General features: G+C 40.8%; 5 protein-coding genes across 8 annotated transcripts; 2 read left to right on the top strand and 3 right to left on the bottom strand.

The window, feature by feature from the left end:
* The first annotated feature begins 286 nt into the window (after positions 1-286).
* On the top strand, positions 287-2,883 carry LOC116197552 (cytochrome P450 CYP82D47-like). Its single transcript, XM_031527725.1, has 2 exons — positions 287-1,429; positions 2,110-2,883. The coding sequence occupies exons 1-2, from the start codon at positions 410-412 to the stop codon at positions 2,734-2,736; spliced, it is 1,647 nt and encodes a 548-aa protein (XP_031383585.1). The 5' UTR covers positions 287-409; the 3' UTR covers positions 2,737-2,883.
* A 1,056-nt stretch (positions 2,884-3,939) lies between these two features.
* Positions 3,940-5,187, bottom strand: LOC116192474. Its single transcript, XM_031521032.1, has 2 exons — positions 4,702-5,187; positions 3,940-4,506 (listed from the first exon to the last, which is right to left on the bottom strand). The coding sequence occupies exons 1-2, from the start codon at positions 4,890-4,892 to the stop codon at positions 4,365-4,367; spliced, it is 333 nt and encodes a 110-aa protein (XP_031376892.1). The 5' UTR covers positions 4,893-5,187; the 3' UTR covers positions 3,940-4,364.
* Positions 5,105-5,817, top strand: LOC116192473 (xanthotoxin 5-hydroxylase CYP82C4-like). Its single transcript, XM_031521031.1, has one exon. It carries the CDS (start codon positions 5,105-5,107, stop codon positions 5,726-5,728), a length of 624 nt encoding a protein of 207 aa, XP_031376891.1. The 3' UTR covers positions 5,729-5,817.
* A 655-nt stretch (positions 5,818-6,472) lies between these two features.
* Positions 6,473-8,666, bottom strand: LOC116192472 (octanoyltransferase LIP2p, chloroplastic-like). 4 transcript variants are annotated; one of them, XM_031521028.1, is made up of 4 exons: positions 8,267-8,666; positions 7,902-8,166; positions 7,376-7,526; positions 6,473-6,956 (listed from the first exon to the last, which is right to left on the bottom strand). In XM_031521028.1, exons 1-4 carry the CDS (start codon positions 8,500-8,502, stop codon positions 6,634-6,636), a joined length of 975 nt encoding a protein of 324 aa, XP_031376888.1. In that variant the 5' UTR covers positions 8,503-8,666; the 3' UTR covers positions 6,473-6,633. The 4 variants fall into 4 exon arrangements, with proteins under 4 accessions (XP_031376888.1, XP_031376889.1, XP_031376887.1 ...); XM_031521029.1 differs by having other exon boundaries at positions 6,473-6,951; positions 7,380-7,526; XM_031521027.1 differs by having other exon boundaries at positions 6,473-6,959; positions 8,267-8,664.
* Positions 8,667-9,098: 432 nt separating this feature from the next.
* On the bottom strand, positions 9,099-19,905 carry LOC116214963 (exocyst complex component SEC3A-like). Its single transcript, XM_031550503.1, has 25 exons — positions 19,636-19,905; positions 18,704-18,774; positions 18,070-18,150; positions 17,837-17,904; positions 17,612-17,714; positions 16,965-17,119; positions 16,532-16,649; positions 15,713-15,817; positions 14,774-14,875; positions 14,553-14,690; positions 14,092-14,220; positions 13,928-14,008; positions 13,772-13,846; positions 13,163-13,336; positions 12,921-13,071; positions 12,716-12,780; positions 11,728-11,898; positions 11,565-11,644; positions 10,996-11,077; positions 10,707-10,804; positions 10,496-10,604; positions 9,884-9,952; positions 9,718-9,783; positions 9,547-9,636; positions 9,099-9,440 (listed from the first exon to the last, which is right to left on the bottom strand). The coding sequence occupies exons 1-25, from the start codon at positions 19,805-19,807 to the stop codon at positions 9,330-9,332; spliced, it is 2,664 nt and encodes an 887-aa protein (XP_031406363.1). The 5' UTR covers positions 19,808-19,905; the 3' UTR covers positions 9,099-9,329.
* Between the last annotated feature and the right edge of the window lie 2,030 nt (positions 19,906-21,935).

Genomic DNA, 21,935 nt, shown 5'->3' with positions numbered 1-21,935 from the left:
CGTTGCACAAGTAGAACATTCGACTACTGTACTTTTCTACCTTAGGACTAATGCGAGCCACCTTTTATCCTTTCCTGCGTGCAAGTTAGACAATCGCTAATTCCAAGGTAAAGACTAGAACTTAGAGTAAATAAAAAATAAAAATTTTGCTGGCGTACGTTTCTTAATTGAATCCCGATAACAACTGCAAAGAAAATTATCGATTTCGGATACGTTTTCCCCCTCGACTGATGAGAAACAAAATTTAAGAATGTTAGACAAATGATTTATATATACAGTCAACTAAGTTCTTCTAGGCCGCCCTCCATATATATTTATCGTTGAGCGTAGCTATAGATTTCATCCTCTTTACAATCTGTGTTCCTTGCCAAATTTTAATAGCTAACTTATCAACTAAGAAGAGTCATTCATGGAGGAGTCAGCTGATCATCTCTCTGTGTCAGCACCCACCATTCTCATCACCATCTTTGCCTTGTTTATGTCAATCCTTTACATAACAAGCCTTATCACTAGGAACGGCGATACTAGCAAGAAGCAATCAGCTGGCGACGTCACGAAAAAGATGGCCCCTGATGCGGGCGGCTCATGGCCCTTCCTCGGCCATCTCCACCTCTTGGGCGGTCCCCGCCCTGCCCACTTGGTCCTGGCTCAGATGGCCGACAAGTGCGGCCCGATTTTCACCATCAGGTTAGGCCTTCGCAGAGCCGTGGTGGTTAACAGTTGGGAACTTGCGAAGGAGTGCCTCACCAGCAACGACCGGGCATTTGCCACTCGTCCCAAGACTCTGGGCTCGGAGATATTGACCTATAACTATGCGATGGTGGGATTCAGCCCATACAGCCCATATTGGCGCCATGTGCGAAAGATTTCGACCCTAGAGCTGCTTTCCACCCATCGGATCAGCCTCCTCAGGCAAGTCCGTGAGTCTGAGGTTCTCGCCTCAGTGAGGGACATATATCAGGAATATCGAAGAAAGAACGCCAGTAGCATCAGTAATTCGAGGGCTGAACCAGCATCATTATTGCTCGTGGACATGAAAAGGTGGTTCAGGGACATCACTGTGAACATAATGTTCAGGATGATTGTGGGGAAGAGATTCCATGATGATGGCGAAGGCGACGAGGAGGGGAGGAAGGCCTTGAGGGACTGGATGGAGCTCATAGGGAGATTTGTGGTGTCCGATGGGCTCCCGTTCCTAAGGTGGCTCGACTTGGGCGGCCATGAGAAGGCCATGAAGAAGACTGCCAAGGAGCTCGACCTGGTGGTGCAACAATGGTTGGACGAGCACAAGGCTAGGAGGAACTTGGATGGGGAGGCTGGTGCAGTAAAGAGTGAGCAAGACTTCATGGATGTTTTGCTATCTAATCTTGACGGTAATGCGGAGATCAGCAGTTATGATTCCGATACCATCAACAAAGCTATGTGCTTGGTAAGACTTTTTGTGTTGTGATATGTTGTGCTCTAATTTCTAAATATGTTTAGATTTTAGTTTCAAGATAGTGATTTTTGCCACGGGACACGCGTTGTGATCAAACTGTCCTCCAAGAAATTCTTGAGATTTAAAAAATCTATATACGTACGTACATACATACATACATATATAAATATATATGTATATCCTACTTTTAGAATTGGATTTCCATGCACTGATGCACATGCATGGAACTCTTACTATAAAACAACTGTAGAAATGTCCGTTTTGGATATACAGCAGACAATTGATGATCGATCTTGTAAATCATATACTGTTGTGACTTGCATGTTGCGACATCACAACATAGTGCAAACGTGCTGATTGCGAGAACGAGCATGAGCATGGGATAGGACAAGTTTATCACGTAACTGACCGATATGAAAAGTACAATTGTGGCTCCACTTCATCGTACTTCTAATTTTCACGAGGGAAGATTATCTTATCTTATCTAATAGTTAAAGTTATCTTTTATAAAAATGATTTGACAAAATAAGTAAGATTATCTTATCTAAATTAAGTTTGGCATCTTGGAAAAACATAGTGCATATGTGTCTTTGTTCTTGGTAAAACATAAACAATAAGGTTATTTACTACGACATTTTTCCTGATCGCAATCATGTGAATGTCTCATGTAGGCAATGATTTTAGCTGGCACAGATACTACAACAGTGACCATGACATGGGCCACTTCTTTACTGCTGAACAACAAGGAAACCCTAAAGAAGGTCCAGCAAGAACTCGACACCCAAATCGGGAGGGATCGGCAAGTGAACGAATCGGACCTCAAGAACTTACCTTACCTCCATTCCGTCATCAAGGAAACCTTAAGGCTCTACCCTCCAGGCCCCTTATCCATCCCCCATGAGGCCATCGAGGACTGCAACATCTCGGGCTATTTTGTTGCCAAGGGCACCCAACTTATGCTAAACCTGTATAAGATACAACGTGACCCACGTGTATGGCCCGACCCATCCAAGTTCTGGCCTGAGAGGTTCCTGACCACCCACAAGGACATTGATGTTAGGGGACAAAATTTCGAGTTCATACCTTTCGGGAGCGGGAGGAGGATGTGCCCTGGAATCTCACTAGCCCTCCAAGTTGTTGGCCTTGCGCTCGCTTCTTTCCTTCATGCTTTCAATGTTCAGACGCCGGCGGACGAGGCAGTTGACATGGAGGAAGCTGTGGGGCTGACCAATCTCAAGGCCACCCCTCTCGAAGTTCTCATTTCTCCTCGGGTTCCCAAACACGTGTATTACAAGTAGTTGCGCCATGTCAAAGGACTTTCGGGCAAATAAACTGCTTTGTTTTATGATCATCTCGACCTTGGCCCGAACTGAAGTGACTGACCTTCTTGTAACCTGTTGTGTGTTTGAATAACGTTCTTGCTTGCTTGAGTTTTACGGTCATAAGAAGGGAAAATCTATAGTGCAATCAGTTGCACTATACAATGAGAGTAAATTATTTCAATTGGTAGTAAATTACTTAAGTTTTTAATAAATTACTAACAAAAAAAGTAAAGTACACAAATTCAAAATAAATTACAAAAGTCCCAAAATAATTCACACAGATTTTACAAAAGTCCTGAATATTTGCAGAATCGAAATGGGGGGTCTCTTTTCTTCATCATCTTTGTGTCTCTATATGCAGGATCCATCCTATCATTATCGAAAGAATCATTGTTGGATTATTAAGGTACATATATATCGTGGTCCAAAGTGCAAATCATTGTTGGATTTCATGAGCGGGTTATATCCTCTGGTCTGGAATCATTATTCCTCGCTGCAAATACCAAATTCCGGAGAACAGATTTTGTCTCATTACAAGAATCGTTCCAGTGAAAAAGCACCGAGTCTCCATCATTAGAACCTAGCCTGAGCACAAGAATCAACACCTTACAATGGCATGAATTATGCTAGAGATTGTTTTGTAGTTAGCAGTAACTTAGGAGTGAAGTCAGACAGTTTCTGTTTTTTGAATTTTAAATGTTAACTGTCGGAAGCATGTATTTTAAGTTGTTTTATGGTCTGATGTGTAAGAAGGGTCGATGGTGTATGTACGCGCACAAGCAGTTAATGAAGATTTCCCTTCTTCATCTCCTTTCTACTTCTCTCATTGTTCTTTTGTGTACTGTTCTGCAAAACTTGCAGATGTGATAAATCATTGTGAGTGTGAGCGAAACACTGAGAGCGATTGAAGTTCAAGAAGTAACAAAATATTTATAACATAATTTAATGGAACCGAGAAATGACGTCGACGGATTGGACAATCAGTTAGCCGTTATATCAGGAATGGCAGTTCGGGAATCTTGTAGTCTTCTTTCTGGCTATAATGTTCGAGTGCCCGTTCTGATTTTTCTTGGCAACTTCATCGTAGTATATAACAGTATTAAGATAGTGATTATACGTACACTAAAAGCCCTCCTACTCCACTCTCTATTGCCTGATCTGATCGATTGGTGGTGGCTGTAATCATCAAAAAGAACAGTCTTGTCATTCATGGAGGATTCAGCTCATCTCTCTATGTCTGCACCGATCCTTTTCATCACTTTCTTTGCGTTAATCTTGTCAATCCTTTACATTACAAGAAGTCTTATTATTAGGAAAGGAGATGACAGCAAGAAGCAATTAGCCGGGGGCACGAAAACGGTCCCTGATGCGGGCGGTTCATGGCCATTACTCGGTCACCTACACCTCTTGGGTGGTCCCCTCCCTCCCCACTTGGTCCTGGCCCAGATGGCTGACAAGTACGGCCCGATCTTCACCATCAGTTTGGGCCTCCGCAGAGTTGTGGTGGTGAACACTTGGGAACTTGCCAAGGACTGCCTCACCACCAACGACAGGGCATTCGCCAATCGGCCCAAGTCTGTAAGCTCAGACGTCATGACCTACAACTATGCAGTGGTCGCCTTCAGCCCATACAGCCCGTACTGGCGCCACACGCAAAAGATTCTGACCCACAAGTTGCTCTCCGACCAACAGATCACGCTCCTTCGGCAAGTCCGCGAGTCCAAGGTCCTCACCTTGATCAGGGACCTACGTGAGGAATATCGAAAAATGAACAACAGTTACAGCAGCATTGATGCGTCGAGGACGGCCAGAGCTTTACTCATGGACATGAAAAGGTGGTTCGGTCACTTAAGTGTGAACATAATGTTAAGGATGATTATCGGGAGGCGACTTAATAATCATGGTGAAGCAGACGAGGAGAGAGAGGTGTTGAGAGAGTACATGAAGCTCAAAGGGAGATTTGTGGTGGCTGATGGGTTCCCATTCTTGAGGTGGCTCGACTTGGGCGGCCATGAGAAGGCCATGAAGAGGGCAACTGAGAAGCTCGACCGGGTGGTGCAACAGTGGTTCGACGAGCACAAGGCTCGAAGGAACTCGAGCGCTGGTGGGGAAAAGAGTGAGCAAGACTTCATTGATGTTCTATTAACTATTCATGAAGATGATGCCGAGATCAGCGGTTACGACTCTGATACCATCAACAAAGCAGCATGCCTGGTAAAACATAATGCTCATATGTTTTGTTTTCTTAGTAAAACATAAACGATGTGGCTGGCGAATATAACCAGTGCTTGTATGTGTGCATGCGCACGCGAGTATAACATCGCATACATATTTGCTGTAGGCAATGATTGTAGCTGGCTCAGACACTACAATAGTAACCATGACATGGACCCTCTCTTTACTGCTCAATAACAAGGAAGCTCTAAAGAAGATCCAGCAGGAACTCGACACTCAGATCGGGAGGGACAGGGAGGTGAACGAATCAGACCTCAACAACTTACTTTACCTCCATGCCGTCATCAAGGAAACCTTAAGACTCTACCCTGCCGCGCCCTTAGCAGTCCCTCATGAGGCTATGAAGGATTGCAATGTCTTGGGTTACTTCATCTCGAAGGGAACCCAAATTATGCTGAACCTACATAAGATACAACGTGACCAGCGTGTTTGGCCCAACCCATCCGAGTTCAGGCCTGAGAGGTTCCTAACATCCCACAAGAACATCGACGTTAGGGGACAAAACTTCGAGCTCATACCTTTTGGGAGTGGGAGGAGGATGTGCCCCGGAATCTCATTGAGCCTCCAGGTGGTAGGCCTTGCCCTTGCTTCTTTTCTTCATGCTTTCGATGTTCAGACGCCGGGGGATGAGGCAGTTGACATGGAGGAAGCTATGGGGCTGACCAATTTCAAGGCCACCCCTCTCGAAGTTCTCATCACTCCTCGGATTCCCAAACACGTGTATAATCAGTAAATGCATCATGCCAAGACTTTTGGGCAGACAAATCATTCAGTCCGGAGAAGTTTCAAACCAATCATGAGCTATACTGGTTGTTCCGTGCTAGAGGTCAATAATAACTGTTGATCATTGTGCTTGCTGTACTTATAATCATTGTATGTAAAGAAAATGATGGTCGTGATTGATCTTCTTGTGACCTGTCATTTGCTTGAGTAATGTTTGCTTGGTTGCACTAGGTGTAAGCAATTGCTATTGAGATTTTTAGTATTGATACAGGGCTAGCTGTTTCTGTGAGTCAATGTGCCTGAGCCTATATATATACGTCGGACCCTTCTTGTATCATTGTTGGCAAAATGAAGGTATATTTATATATGTGATACACATATATATCTTCTTGGAGATGTAAAACTTAAGGGATATCCTGATACTGTAAGGTATATCCATGTAACCTATTATCTGCTCCGGTTAAGCGCATCTTCAGTCTTCAAAGGGTATTCATGCATCTATCTTCTTGGACAGTTTTCTACCCGAAATCCACGGGTTGTCACTAATTCCATCCCAACAAGTAGAAAAAAGGTTCAATAGACTGACCTTAATGACAAGCCTCCCCACTTAACCTGAGCCCCCTGACAATCTAACGGATGAACTTCGGTCTCCAAGCTCTGATCTTGTTCAGTTTCGATAAGCAATCTTCAGGACTTCAGGCACCACACCAGCTATCTAGGAATTTGTTAGGAATTGAAAAACACGAAGGAAACATATAGTAATACAGGGCTGATATATTACTGGGCTCAAAATTGGATTGGTACATGTGTGTATTAGACTACAAACCAATATGTGGCAGAACTCACCCCTATTCAGCACCGAAGAGGTTTACCAGAATATCCCATAAAATTAATACAGAGCAACGCTTTCCCTAGTTAACTGAGTTGTGCTTCTTTCTTTAACATGCTTGATGAGGAGGCGGATCTCTGACAAACTTCGAGCTGAAAAACTTCTGAAAATTCTCTAATCAGAGAATTATAGGTAATATGAATCAGTTCACCATCATCTGAAGGTGCCCCCCTTTGCTCAGATTGTGAATTCTCCTTCAGAAGGCCCTTTAAGCTTCCAACTCCTCGGTCTTGTATCCCACACGGAACAATCCGCTGAAAGGGAGTCAGATCTGTGGTGACGTTCAGAGCCAAACCATGATAAGTTATCCAACTAGATACGCGGATCCCAATTGCTGCCAATTTCTGATCTCCTTAAGGGCAAAAGAAAAGATGGATCAAAAAAAAAAAAATATATATATATATATATATATATATATATATATAATATCAAAAATAGTATAGCCGGTATATAATGCGAGGTTATCGAAATAGGAACTCTAAAGCTGCACTAAGCCAAACTTAAACTGATGGTAATATACAACTGCTGCAATTTTAACCATTTCAAGACAATGTGGAAATACAATGAACTAATAGTTCGTATTACTCTGTGACAGCAGCGATAATTTTGTCATTGAAATTTTCTGAGTAACATTGACACCTTTTTGGCCTTCCAATGGGTACAACCAAAGGGAAGAGGCTTAAGCCTAAAGAAAAAGATATACTTATGAGGGGAAAAGTAAGTGAGACTGGAGATAAATAGTATATATGAAGTTGTCAAGTTGCGTACCAACCCAGACACCAGTGAAACCCTGGAGCCGAGAAGCCCTGATGGAGAATGTCGAGAGAAGAGTGCGAATGACCACGTCCTCAAGTGACCTGAGGTACCAATGCAGATCCATCTTGTGATTTCGGAGATTGATAATAGGGTACATAACAAGCTACAATGCCAGACACATGCATCAATAGTCAGAACAAGGTAGAGCAGTAGATCAACCCCTTAATACAAAAGAAGAAATATAGGGAAGCACTTCTACATGGTAGTGCTACAACACGGAGCCAATACGAGTTCCTTCATTTTGCGTTACAGGGTAATGAAGTGCAATTTATAGGCTTAATTATTATCATCCAACAGGCAAAGCTAACTTTTACGTCTAGCCATTGAGCAAAGCACATCCCGTGAAGTCGTCTCACTTTAATGCATATTTCAGTTCTAGAATCACTTCTTCTCAGTGGACATCTTTATTAGGAGCGCGTCGACGCTATCCTGATACTGGACCTCCAACGCATTACAGAATCAAAGAAACATCGGATACCTGACCGGGCCCGTGGTATGTGACCTCTCCCCCTCGTTCGGTCCGATAAACATCGCAAGGAGCAGCCTTCGGGTCGAAACGGAGGAACTCCTCCGAGCTCCGCGTCCCCAATGTGTACACGGGGTGGTGCTGCAGCGCTATCAGAGTGTCCGGGCAATCCTGGTCGTTCTCAATCAGGGCCTTCTTCTTCCTGACTATGTCCTTCTGCCACGCCCATGCCTCCCCGTAGGGAACGAGCTCGTTGTGCAGATCGAAGCACTCACATCTGCGCGAAAGAATACCAGGCGATAAATTTAGAACCAGGAAAAATGTTCGACGAAGTGCGTGAGAGAGAGAGAGAGAAGCATCGAGAAGCAGCTGATTACTTCCTCCTGCTCTGATGCGCGGCTGGGACGAACGTCGGGTTAGATTTCGCCGATACCCTCCGAGGGTGTGGTGGTCGCGGTCGTGGGTTGATCAAGTAGAGATGACCAGAGTGAGCCGTGGTCGAGGAGATGAAGCTTGGGACTGCTAAGGCCAGAAGCATCTCTTTATCTCTATCTCGTGAATCGAAGTAATGAAGGATGAGAGCTCGAGGAGAGGAGAGGAGAGGAAGGTCCATCAGAGCTCCATTCTCATAGCAGCGGAGCCTCCAAAGCTGGAGCTTTGGAGCAAACTGCCTGCTTCCCCGGACTTACGGCGGGGAGGATGGGGGCCAGTTTTCTGTTTTCCACCCCGTTTTCCGTTTTCTATTTTCCTTATCATTCCCTTTTCCCGTTTTCTTTTTCAATGCCGACTAGCCGCTTAGGCTGGCACCTTTTAACTTCTCGTCAGGGATCGTTGAGGCTCGAGTCGATAGTGAGTTCGATCGTAGACCTCAAGAAATAACTCTCCTCTTGATCATACATAAGGGCAAGTCCTCGATGGCACAGGCTCGGCTCAAGGACATAGTGATTTCATCAGCCTATCCCTAGTTGGATTTGAAACGGTCATTTCCTCTTACGTGCGGTATTGGACTCGTTTATTCTTCGGTGCATATGTCAAGTTCCAGAGAACAAACTTTCTCAAGTAGCAAAGATCGATAAAATCTCATTTCGATCTCCAACCTTTCGTTATCTGGGCTCCTTGTCATTACATTATTCGGATTTCGGATTGCTCTAATATCGAGAGCACTTTGCAGAATTACCGCACGCATGAGCACCAGAAGAAGACTGTTCATTAACCTCAAGGAGCAAATATCAATAACTATGCAGCGGAGACTTTTTGAACAGCAGAATCCAATATATCATCAACTTACACAGGAAACCGAAAACAATTAACTTATTCTGCTATATACTTGTACAAGAGATTTTACAGTATTGTAACAGTCTCACAAAGAAACCGAAGAACCAATTCAATAAACTCGTGCAGATTATACAAACAACCAAAATCGGCTCATAAATTTTCTTTTTACATGGAAGCAAGGTATTCCTGCATTTCAGCTACAGACAGGATGCTTTCATTAGGATAGATCTTGGCAACCTGCAGCACAAAGCTCTCGTACTTGTCCAAAAACTCCTTCTGCCAAAAGAAGCACGAGTCCCCCACCGTTAGATACCCGCGTTTCAACCAGTAAAATTGCCCAAATCACACTACTACAAGCTCTAGGAAGAGGAGGAAGGAATACCTTGCATTTGTCCCATAAAGAAGGCAATAGTTCATCAGACGTTAAGTTCTTCTGCAACTTCTTGTACATCGCACTGATGGACTTGTCAACCTACGGAAACAAAGCTAAGCATTTCTTACAAAACTAAAGTTCACAATCAAATGCAGGTCAGCAGGGCGTCGACCAACTTACACCAGATAAACTGGATCTTAACATCTTCCGAAGATCCATCTTTGATAGACCAAGTTGGAAAGGAATCTGAAATCGCATGGAGAGCCAAAACCAGCCAAATCAGTGAGTAGGCACTGAAGAAGGTAAGGAATTTACAAAATTGACCAACCAAATTTCACATACTAACCTCTTCAGGAGGGATTGTGTACAACAAATCCTCAATCTTCCGATTAAATGCAAAAAGCCTTTCAAATTGCTGCAGAAGACAACTTAGTCAGAATGACTGGTGATTCTGAGGGAACTCGAATATTAAACAGTCTTAGATCAACTATCTACAGTTGTATGTTAACAAACCATAATATCTTCATCAGTTTGATAATATTCTTTACAAAGACGACAATGGAGAAAACATGCTTGAGTAGTCCAGGCATGAAGGCATTAAGATCCCATCTTCGAGAAAACAAGATAGATCTTCTTGTGCACACGATTTTGATTCCTTTCACTAAAGCACTCACACCAGTCCAAAATGACTAACTTTTAGAAAACTCATTTCACTAAAGCACTGACACCAGTCCAAAATGACTAACTTTTAGAGAACTCATCTCATTTGATGTTTCACACTGGTCTAAACCAGTTCAAATCCCAGAAAGGTTCTTAACATACTACCAATCTCTAAAAGGTTCTGGTTCACAATTTCTAATTTACAACATCCAATATAAGTCAGGTTCTGTATTATCCTCGAGCTGGTCACGGAAGCACATGAATGAAATAGATGGTATGAGGATAGATGGAGCCTCACATAGTAAATGATCGTGCTGATATGACGGGTGCAAGCTTGTTCATAAGCTTCACTTGCTTGATGATAGAACTTGGCTAGGGTAGGTACAACGTTAGCTAAATCATACAAGCTGCACATAATCACTTTCAGTCAAATAAATTCTTCTGCCTTGAAGAAATCAAATGAAGAGATACAAGCCATGGCCACAAAACATGGATTATAAAACAAGCACCTGTTCTGAAATGCCGCATAATTCTCTAGAAGAACTATATCTGCATATTTTGGGTCGGCTTGAGCAATTTTCTCCAATGTCACAAACATTATGTTGACCTGTCCAACCATACCCACATGTAAGTACTTTTCAGATATGCCACTAGACAAGAACTTACGCAGACCTCAAACCAACTGCTGTGACCCTATTATGGCTATATGAAAGATTGTCTTCCCTTGGGATATTGCAAATGGCACATACAATCTGGTACATGACAGCATAAGTAAAACAGCTCAGATGATTTACTCACAAACTTAGAATATGCCTGATCAACTAGATCCCTTGATTGCCCTTGAATGTACTGTTCCATGCGTGTCGCCAGAGTTGCAAATCTGGGAAGAAAGCACAGTATCAACAAGAGTGGTGATGCATTACGAACCAATTCTAATGAAGACTAGAGTAATATTGAATCCACTACGCTGTTCTCAGATTTAGAGAAACTATTTTTTTGTTTCAATTAACAAAAGAGTGCATAGCAGATTTATTATTCATTCATTACTTACGAAATTTCAATCAATGAAACAAGTTGAAACTGCCAATCCTAAACTTTCAGAATGCAATCTTAAAGAAAATGGCAACATTCTTTTTTTACTATTTTGTGTTTCAGATGCAATTTCATATTCTCATAATATTGGCAAACAATTATTTATTTTCTGGTCCCCACCTTTTCAAAATTCTCTACCTTTTGCCATTACGATAAAAAATGCTTAAGCAGCATTCAGTTTTAAGGCTTCCTGTTTTAAGGCTTCCTCAGAGTAATACTACTATGGAAGCCCATAAGAATTAGAAGAAGAATAACCCAAGGAGTTGCAATCTTGCCTGGGGATGTACGACAAAACACCAGTCTGCCGAACATTGCGTTCATTTCTCTCAATCTGATGACAAGCTTCATCAACGAACTGCAAACATACTAACATGAATTAGGCGACAAATATCATAATGCATTAGTCCTTTCTCTTGGCCTAGATAAAAGATAACTTACGCGGCTGAATTGCATAGAAATTCTGGACTCCAGATCATCAAGTAAGAGCCGCACAAAGCCAGCAGCATCAGCTTTCTGGCCAGAAAGGTACCGCTCTGTGATTCCATGCATAGATATGCAGCGTAAGGGATCTATCTTGTAAGCCCAGTCCACCACAGCATAGAAATCCTCCTAAAATTGACATAGGCGAAAGAATGTCAATCAGAGCTTTTAACTTGGATGTTAAAACCCAGACAGGAGGCCAACTCACTGCCAAAGTGTGAAGTATCAAGATGAACCTTTAATAAAACTTTCTTCTTTTTCTTTTCAATATTTTTAATGGTAAAATGTTTGAGCTCTTGGACTAAACAAGGCAAAAAAGCAGGTCGAAGAGTAGCCAGTCAATTATCATAAAAGGACTTTGTTAGGCACAATATTTGCTACGCACAAACTATATTGTCATTCTGAAACACATATAGTGCAAAATTACTAGAAGCTCCATCACTACTGTGCAACTACAATTGTTTCAACCATCTCCAGTGGCATCTCTAACAGACCAGATTCACTAATGGCAAATAACTCGGTGCAAATCCATACAGATGTACACATGAAATGCAAAAAATGATCACTGGGTGGCTAAGTTATCCAACTGACCAGGAAAAGTTCGAAATCCCCATGAGAATCCACTTAATCCAGAATCAGATTTCTCATCCATCAAGAAAATCCAGGATCTTTATGTGTATGGAGGAAGCATTATTTCTCTCCCGCAATAAACCAAAAGCACAAGGACATATATATATATATAAAAGTTAGAAGTGCATCTCACCACAGATGTCTGGTCCGATGCAATAGACAGAGTACAGTAACCATGCAAGCTTAATATCACAATTTTATGGCGGACTCAAGTGGTTGCACAAAACTAATTAGATTACCAGTTGGAAGATCCAGAATGGAATAATTCTGACCTACATAAACTAGTGGAATGTAATATGAATAAAAGAAGACTCACTTGGATACCATCAAGCAACTCTTGAAGTGATTCATTAAGTGCTTCAAGCTCGGCAGAGCTTTTGCCTAAAAAAGAAAATATGATATTGCCATCAATACATGACACCACAAAATATGATCATAGACTAAATAATTATATGTTTTTCCCCTCAATTGACCATCCTCATACTTGAGCCTTTGTCTCAAAAAAAATAAAAAAATCTTACCAGCTTTACCATCATCATCATCATCTATATCCATGATGCCCAAATCATCATCATCATCACCATGAGCCCCATTTATAGTACCATTACTAACACCCCCTGATGGAACAAGTGTAGGAACCTCAAAGCACATGAAGTGGGCAAAGAAAGAGCTCTGCAAAGAAACCATGAAGTTTTCCTTAATGGCCAAAATCAGATAGATAAAATAAGGACCCCAAATAAATGTATGCTAGCAAAAAGTTAACCTCATCCACAAGGAGTGGGATGAAAATGGTAAGCATCTTCGCATAGGCCTCAGAAACGGTAGAAGTGTCTGAATTGTTCACACTTTGACTGGAGCCTGTTGAACCTTCAAGCCAGACTGTGGGATTCCTCGATGCTTTTGTACTAGCACGAAGCTCATTTGCAAACTCACGTGCCTGTAGATAATCATGAATATCTCAGATACAATTTACAATTAGTCCCTCCAGTATGAAAATATCCTCTGTGTGGCACATTAGAATATCAGCAAACTCAGTAAAATCGTAGACTTTCTTCTATCATAGTTCACAGCATTTGAGATAAAAAGAATTTAACCAGAAAACAATCTCAAGAATCAACATATTGTGTTGACATAAAATTTTACAGAATTTTATGGAACTGCAAGATATGTCACAATATTTTGGATTGCCAGATCACATTTCCAAGAGCAGACAACAATTATCACAAATAATATATAATCACAATACCATACGATCAAGTAAATCGAGAAAAAATGCCCCAGAAGAGGCAAAAGAAAATACGATAAGCAGAATAGATGGATGAGGTGACTCGCATAAGATGAGGAAATAAGTTTATGAGCAGCTAAGTTGTACCTCCCTGCGAAGAAGTAAGTTGAGGGAGCTGCAATAAGCTTTTCTCAATGGAGCCAAGCAGTTCTTGTCAAGACTCTGAAAAGGCAGGAACAAAAAGTAAGAACACGGCAAAATATACCAATAGCATATAGGAAATTTCTTTATTTCAAATGTAACCTTTAAATGTTGCAGGAGGCGCGCATAAGTTCTGCATTTATACCGCAAATCAGCATGGTCAGGCCTTTTCAACTGTCCCCGCTGTTTGACATTGGAGAACTAAAGTTAGTTTCTGAAGAATCAAAATTTCATAGATTGAATGAAATTGGGGCAGAATGAAGTACCTGAGAAAAGTAACTCTTGTCACTTATCATAAAATCCACCAAACTAGCAAAGTAGTTTCTTAAAAACTCAGTGGCTCTTCGAACAAATGTAGACTTAAGTTTCTCAAGTTCAGCTTTCTTTTCCTTGACCTGGAGCCACAATTCCCTTTCCATCCATTAGAAATTGCAGTTTCACCAAAAACTAGTCATGCTAATTGGATAATAAACCTTTATGCTTTATCTCCAAAAACTTATGTGCATAAGAACTTAGGCCAACATTAGGTCCATATCAATGTCAGCAAAGCAAAAGAATATCAATAACAATGCGATAGAAAACCTAGGATCCTTCATGACTCCATGAATGGAGCAATCTCATAAGTTCAAAAAACAGAGAACTTGTGGCAACTCATTGATATCAAAAAACTGCTAGATACTATTCTCCAACTAGGTACTGGAACAAAAGGATAGGTAAGACTGCTTACAGCTCGCATGTTTGCATAGCTAGGGTCCAAATTCGGTACTTCATGGCCTCGCAAAGCACTAGTCAACCACTCACATGCCTCAATGTTTTTAAGCATGTTCGCCTCATCAAAAGAGCCCCCAGTTAGACATGCTGCATACTACAAAAGATAGCACATCATTAGGACAAGGAAACATGAGACACCTCACATAATTAATTAATCCTTTGCCATTGAAAACATACCTCGGAAGGAACACGCAGCCGTTCAAGAAGCTTATCAAGTTCCACTATCAATGCTTTGTTATTTACAGACTGCATCTCCAACTTATTGTTGCGTGTCTCAATCTGGAGGAAGCGATTCAGTTAACAAAGGAAAAGAAGCCCAAAAAGAAACAATTTCTGAACATTTATATGTTCAAATCATCTGAGAAAGCCTATAAGAAAAGGACAACAAACGTCTAAAGTGAAGCAACCACTCAAAAGCATCAGATATCAGGTACGGCAGCTATTCATAAAGGCCCCAATGGTTCATCATCTACAATTTTGAGCAAACCCACTGTCCATAGCAATAGTATAATTTTCAGTCAATACGAGAAGCATTACTGTATCACCAAATTTGGAAAATCAATGAAGAAGAAAAAAGTGCATAACAACATATTTTTTAAAATATAGCTGCAATTAGCCCTTGAACTCCTTAGCGGCACAATTACAATCGCTAACAATAAAATATGTTTCAATTAATAGTTACAGCAGAAATCTGATGCCTTTCACGACCCTTCTCAACCCAGAATGCAGCAGAAATGTTTGGTCATGGATTTGGTAAAAAGTCTTTCATGTACTTGTTCTTGCTGGGGTTTTATGTTCCCCTTTTGGTTTTTATCTATGGGTGGTACCCTCATAGTATTCCTTTAATAGAATTTTTCATTGCTATTGTAAAGACATATATCCCTAGTGGCCTAGAATGCAGCATTGGGGTAAGTATTCAATTAAAGAAACAAGGCCAGAAAGAACAATACACTATAATTTCTATGTGAACAAATAAGCTAAGCACAAGCAACAAGGCCAGAAAGAACAATACACTAAAATTTCCATGTGAGCAAATAAGCTAAGCACAAGCAAAAGACCAATAATGCAAAACTCAAACAGAAGTACGATCACATATAAAAGCACGGTAGGGATTACCGATGCTATGTCCTCCCTCATATGTCTAAGCTTCACATTGAAGATGCCTAACCATTCGTCCATATCCTCAACGCAGAGTGTTGCTGCCTCAAGGCCTTGCAACACCTGCAAGTTCAGAGTAGATCAAATAAGCAATGCACTAATTATGATGAACTTAAGAGAACCAGTATCATCAGTTGGTCAAGAAAGTTATTCAGCAATTTCACTTGGCACAAACAGGCTCTGCTATATGCAGTGGGAATTAGTAAGTTAGTAACAAAACTCGCAATTCAGTAGAGTTCTATACGAGGGAATTAGTAAGTTAGTAACACAACTCAGGTTTGCACAGGAAGATGGGCACCTTGGAAAAATTCAAGTGCACATGCTAGGGATTGAAATTATCATTGTAACATCACAACTCTAAATTGAAACCTATGCCATCAAAATTATAAACAATCAAGATGAGTAATCAAACTAACATAATATTAGGATGTGCTTGTTTTAACTTAATCAAATAAGTGCCTAAAAATTTGTTCCAAGTTAGTCATAAGGAAAAATCAATGGGAGAAAGAGGGAAAGATTAGAGATAAGATCTATCATTATGCCAAAAACCACTTAATGAAATAAGTTATAAATTCTGACTTAATGAAGTAAGTCATTTTCATTTATTGTTGCCCTTAACCCCTCACAAAACATCTTCCCATTCTTATCATTCCTCCCCTCTTCTAGATTTCTTAACTAATTAAGTGCTTAATTTTTAAGCACTTAATTTATCAAACACCACCTTAGTGAACAAGAAAACCGAAGACATCCATATTTATAATAAAGGAGATAAATTACCTCTTCTATTAATGGTTCGCTTTCCAAAATGGCATGCACATTTGCGGCTTCTAATGCAAGAAGTTCTCGCTTCAACCTTTCAGAAAAAGCCTCAGCTTCACTAATACCCATAACATAACTGCCATAGATTAAAAAAGAAAAATCCTCAAGATTGGTGATAAAACAAAGACACAAATGAGCAACGGGATTTAGCATATTTTCCTGATACTGGTTATGTAAAAGTAAAATCCAAGAATAAGGTGCCCAAAAAAAAAAACAGAGACAGAACCAAAAAGTTGGGGATTGCATGAAAAATTTATGAGTGATTATATCTGTGTTTCAGTATACTAGAATGTTCTCCGCTTACACATCCACCAAAAATCAGTAATCGATAATCTAAACCCAGGCACACTGAAGGGGAATACATCAGGAGGGAAGCCCAAGGAAAACATACGTGCCCAAAAGAGCCTCTATGTCCTCTTCCTCAACCTGAGAGACAAGTTCTTTCTCAACATTCACTTTCAGATCACTTTCTGCAGCTGAAGCAGCAACAGGACTGTCTGGCACACTTCTTTGAGTTGTTAGTCTTGTAACTGTAGGTGTATTTTCCTGCATCAAATTGATTCTCATTAATATACATATATGTGTGTGTGTGTGTGTGTGTGTGTGTGTGTGTGACAGATAAAATTAAGAGGAAAAATCCTCAACAAGAAAAGGAAAATGAATTTGGGCATAGTGACAATTTGGTAACCTAATCGATGCTCTGGGTACTTCAGTATGAACACAAATTTTCCCCTTGAGGCGATTCTAAGTCCAGAATGCATCAATAGATCTAAATCCACAGACCATAAATCAGATAGTACGGTATGAGCACATTAAGATAGTGCTCCTCTTACTGCATACTACGTGAAGCTATCTGAAGGAATACTATGTTATATGTAACCTAGCACTACCAACCTCTATTGCACTTATAAACGCTCCCACTTTATGAAGATTGAATAAATCATTTGGTGTAAAAAGATATTTTCTATAACAATATATGCTAGTACAGCTCAGTTATAGAAACTGAAAGTGGATTAAATCATTATGAATCATACTCACCTTAGCCCAAAGAGCCATTTCAACAACATCTATTCCGACTACCTTCGGCAGATGACCAAGTACATCTTTGCATACATTTAAAATGCTAAGTAGAAGGCGATTCCTAAGGAAGAGAAGATAAACACTTCAGGATTTTCCAACTGGAGGTGATAACTCTATAAATTCAAAAGAAAGCAAAAAATATAATCCAAGAGGATGCTTCAATTGACTATAAGTAGGTATCACCGATCATCCGTATTCCGCATGGTCCACTGAGGTGGAGCAACACTTTGGCTTCTAAGATTGTCAAATCCCTAAAAAGACATTGGTAAGAAGCTAGATGCAGAAAAAACTAAGAGGATACAAGAATTTGAAACTGAAAGTGCAAAGCAGATGAAGTAACTGCTTCAGAAGCTTCCAAAGATAAATTGCAAGATAAGTGAATCTCTAATGACATTAATATAGATCAAAGGCCTCACCAGCATAAATGTGCATCCACTTGGATCGTTATTCATAACCTCAATTTTGGTAAGATGCTTCAGCTTGTATAACTTTGCTGGCTGTATATGTGAAAAAATTCACCACTAATTGTAACTTGTGACAGAATAAGAAACAACACATAGAATGGAAATCATTAGACATTTATATAGGGGATCATCACACTTCTACAAACTTTTGTCACCTTAGAATGCATCAGATTTTAATCCCATTTACACGTCCAGTTTTAGGCAAAGCATTCCAAATTGCAATTATTTCTTTCATGTACTGCTTTAATAAAAAGAATTCTGTCAGCTACTTTGGCCATCAGACATTTGGATGCAGAAGGCCATGGGTTGTTAGACTAGTCCAACCAGAAAGATACAGCTCAAAACACAGGAGTAGGCCTAGCCTCGAACAATGAAACATTCATCATAAGCTCATTTAGCATTTATGTAGGGGCAAAAGAGATATAAAGAGCGCCTAAAAGATCGTGGTGCTGGCTGTTCTTTATGTGAAGGGAAATTTCAAGATGTTGGCCCATCCCTGTCCATCTAGCTATTTTTAAAGTCTATGCAAAGCTCAGGTTATGGCATGCTCAACACAAAGGAATTGCTCGAAAAGAGTTCAACATACCTCTAGCACACCACCTGTGGAGTATTTCAAAACCCGAAGAAAAGCTTTTGCACTTTGGCCTTTTGATGTTGCTGCATGCAAAACGAAAACAGAGTGATTCTAGCGTTCTGCAAAATAAAATGCACATGGTGGGTTGTGTTGGGAACATATTTCTACAAGCAACAGATGTAGCATCACTAAAAGCAATGCACTATAAACAGATTTTCCAGAACACGAAATGTTTCTCGTGCCAGTTGTGATCATTTCCCTTTTCCCTTACCCACCACCATCATCCCCAACCCAGTTCCGTCAAACAACAGTCCGAGTAAAAGTAAAACAAACCTATGGCCATGCAGTTGAGTATGAATTATCTGTAAACTAAGGAATAATGCTTCACGGAAGTAATCAGGCACAAGAAAAGCCTATGCCTTTTTTAGCTAGATAGACGAAAAGCCTATGCCATATGCAGAATTTATGCACCCTGTTTTACCTAAGCATTCAAGATGCAGTCTACATGGCCAAAGCTGTTAGCTTAACCGCCGGACAAAAGCCAATCAACCGAAATTCAGAAAGTCTACAGTTAGGTGAAGGCAAGCGCTCCAGGATGAGCATCTCCAAGATAAGATGTCGGCGATGTCAAATCACAGACAAGAAAGAGAAACGGAGGCAGATCGATTCTGCATCGACACTGATATACTTGTTGCCTGCTTAATGCTAAAGCATATATGCGTCTCCTAACACGCACTAAGCTCATCAATCGGACAATGTGCGCGGACGTCAGCATCCACTAAGCTAACCGAAGAGCTTAACCCGACCGTGAGCTAGCTGATCACCAGCTGATCAAGCGCGACTTCACATGTTCAGCTAAGAGCTGCGGAGCAGCACATACATCACTGGAAGCAGCACGATTCATCAGCGTCCTAAAGTAACCATGGAGAGGAAGAGCAACATACTGGCGAGGGCGAGGACTCGAGGTTTGGCCATGTGGCGGCCGAGCTTGCCGGACTTGCCCCAGATCCCGCGGCTCTTGGCGACGCGGATCGACATCACGACCTTCTCCTTGCCTTCGATCGCCGCCTCGCAGGCTCGCCGGAGCTCCTCATCGTCGGCGCTCGACTTCGCCATTTCCGCCTCCCTCCTTCTGCTGCTGCTGGTGATGGTGTGCTTCAGCTCTCGAGAGCTTCCTTCTGGATTCAGAGATTAGACAATGGCCGAGGACCTTTCTTCCTTCTCTCTTTTACTGCGACGGTAAAAAATGACTTTGACGCGAAAAGAAATGAACTGAATTTTACCACGGTCTTGTAAGTAACGGCACGTCCAACCAAGTCATATGTTTTTCTTCTTCACCCCATAAATATAAATAAATAAATTCTATCAACCGAAAAAAAAATTCCTGATTAGGGAGCCTCACCCTCACCCCTTTCCACCCTTTGTTTTTTTTTCCTTATTTTAAAAAATTTTTAAATATTATTTTATCAACGTGTCGCATCCATGTGTACCGCGGTCTGCCATTTTCCGTCCATTTTTCTAACATCCGTTTTGTTAGATTTAGTAGAGAAATTGTGATTTTTGTTATAGAATGTCAAATTTTAAAAATGTTACGGGCGGTGAAAATTGAGAAAAAAACAATAACATAGGGTGCTGCTTTTGTTGCTGTATAAAAAATCTGTTGATTCCTTCATTTTCTCCAACCGAAGAGTCTCCAACTCCATCCGCGAGATCCGGAAGTAGAATTGGATGGATCCTACAAGATCTGTTTAAATATCAAAGCCCATCTTGAACGATATTTCAAGCAAACAAAATATGTCTTAAACGAAATTATAGGAACAAGAATTCTATGATTTTTTCTTTATATCATTTCTATTTCTATTCCTATCCTATCATACCAATTTCCTATATATAAATTATAAGAATAGTAGCATTCGATCTCTCATTTTCGCGTTCTCTTCCTAACATGGCTCGAATGTGCTGGGATTCTTAGCGTTGTAATTTTGTTTTCGGTGTGCCCTTGGTATCCAGAAACTCAATGGCCCCCGACTAATTCAGTCGAGCCGGGATAGCTCACTAAGGGGTAAAACTATTCCAGCGTTGATTTTTTTCATTCACAAGACTAGAACACGAGACCTCATTAAAGAGAACAGGTGTCAAATCGCTTGAACCAATCCAAGTTGGTTTCAGTGCTGTGAATTTATCCTTCTTCATTCCCGTTAATTATTTATTAGTTTTTTTTCCTTTTACTATTTCGATACAGTACGATGAGCATTAGTTGGTATATGGTCCCCTTTCATTGTTTTTACACTCCGATTTGATTTCATTTTAGTTCTCAATTGAATTCAGTTCAATTGTAAATGAATTATATTATTTGCAATGTTCATGAATTTATTGGAAGTGAACTGAATAATATTTTTTTTGGAATGTATTTTAGAATGAGTAATCTTTTTGTGATCTAAAATTAAGAAACCAATTGAATTGAATTTTGATCAAATCCAATGCAAATTTTGCACTTGCAATCTAATTTTTGTATTTTTGTAATCCAAACAGCATATTTCGATTGAATTCTTCTAAACTGAATTGAATTCTGATATTAAAGGGGATTCCAAATGGAATTCGACTCAATGTTACTGGCGGAAAAGAGGACTCGAGTATCCTCTGAAAACAAGGAGGAAGGTGTAGCCAGGATCATTGATCTTCCTAGCTAACTGATAGACCGGATTTTGTCGCATTTTGCCTCTCGCAGATGCAGTCCGAACCAGTATCCTGTCGAGGAACTGGAGATACATATGGACCACAATCCCAGATCTCGTGCTCGATAATGACTTCATGTGTTGTTTATACAAAACGTCCTAGAGGAAAAAAATTGTGAAAATTATGGACCAGATCCTATTGTTTCACTCGGGTCCCATACAAAAGTTCGTCTTGCTTCACCCGCGTGTTAGCGCCACCAGTGATCTGGGCCGCCGGGTATTTCATCTGTTGGGTGCCTCCGTCAAGGAATTGTCGATCGAAATGCCGAACCATAGATACGGGATACCGTCTTCTCTCTTTCTCTGTGAGAGTCTGGTGCATCTGAGTCTTTCCTTCTGTCCTCCAAGACCTCCGGCTATATTTAAGGGGTTCAAGAACATGACAAGCTTGGAGCTTCGAAATGTTAAGGTGCCCCCGTCACGAGCTCAAACATCGTATCTTCGAGCTGCCCTCTGCTGCAGATGCTGAAACTGAAATTGCTGGAAGGCGTAAACCGGCTGAACATTGA

Source organism: Punica granatum, chromosome 1 (genome assembly GCF_007655135.1).
Source record: "Punica granatum isolate Tunisia-2019 chromosome 1, ASM765513v2, whole genome shotgun sequence".
Lineage (NCBI taxonomy): Eukaryota > Viridiplantae > Streptophyta > Magnoliopsida > Myrtales > Lythraceae > Punica > Punica granatum.
Note: the sequence above shows the minus strand (reverse complement) of the source record. Positions and strands in the feature narration are given on the sequence as shown.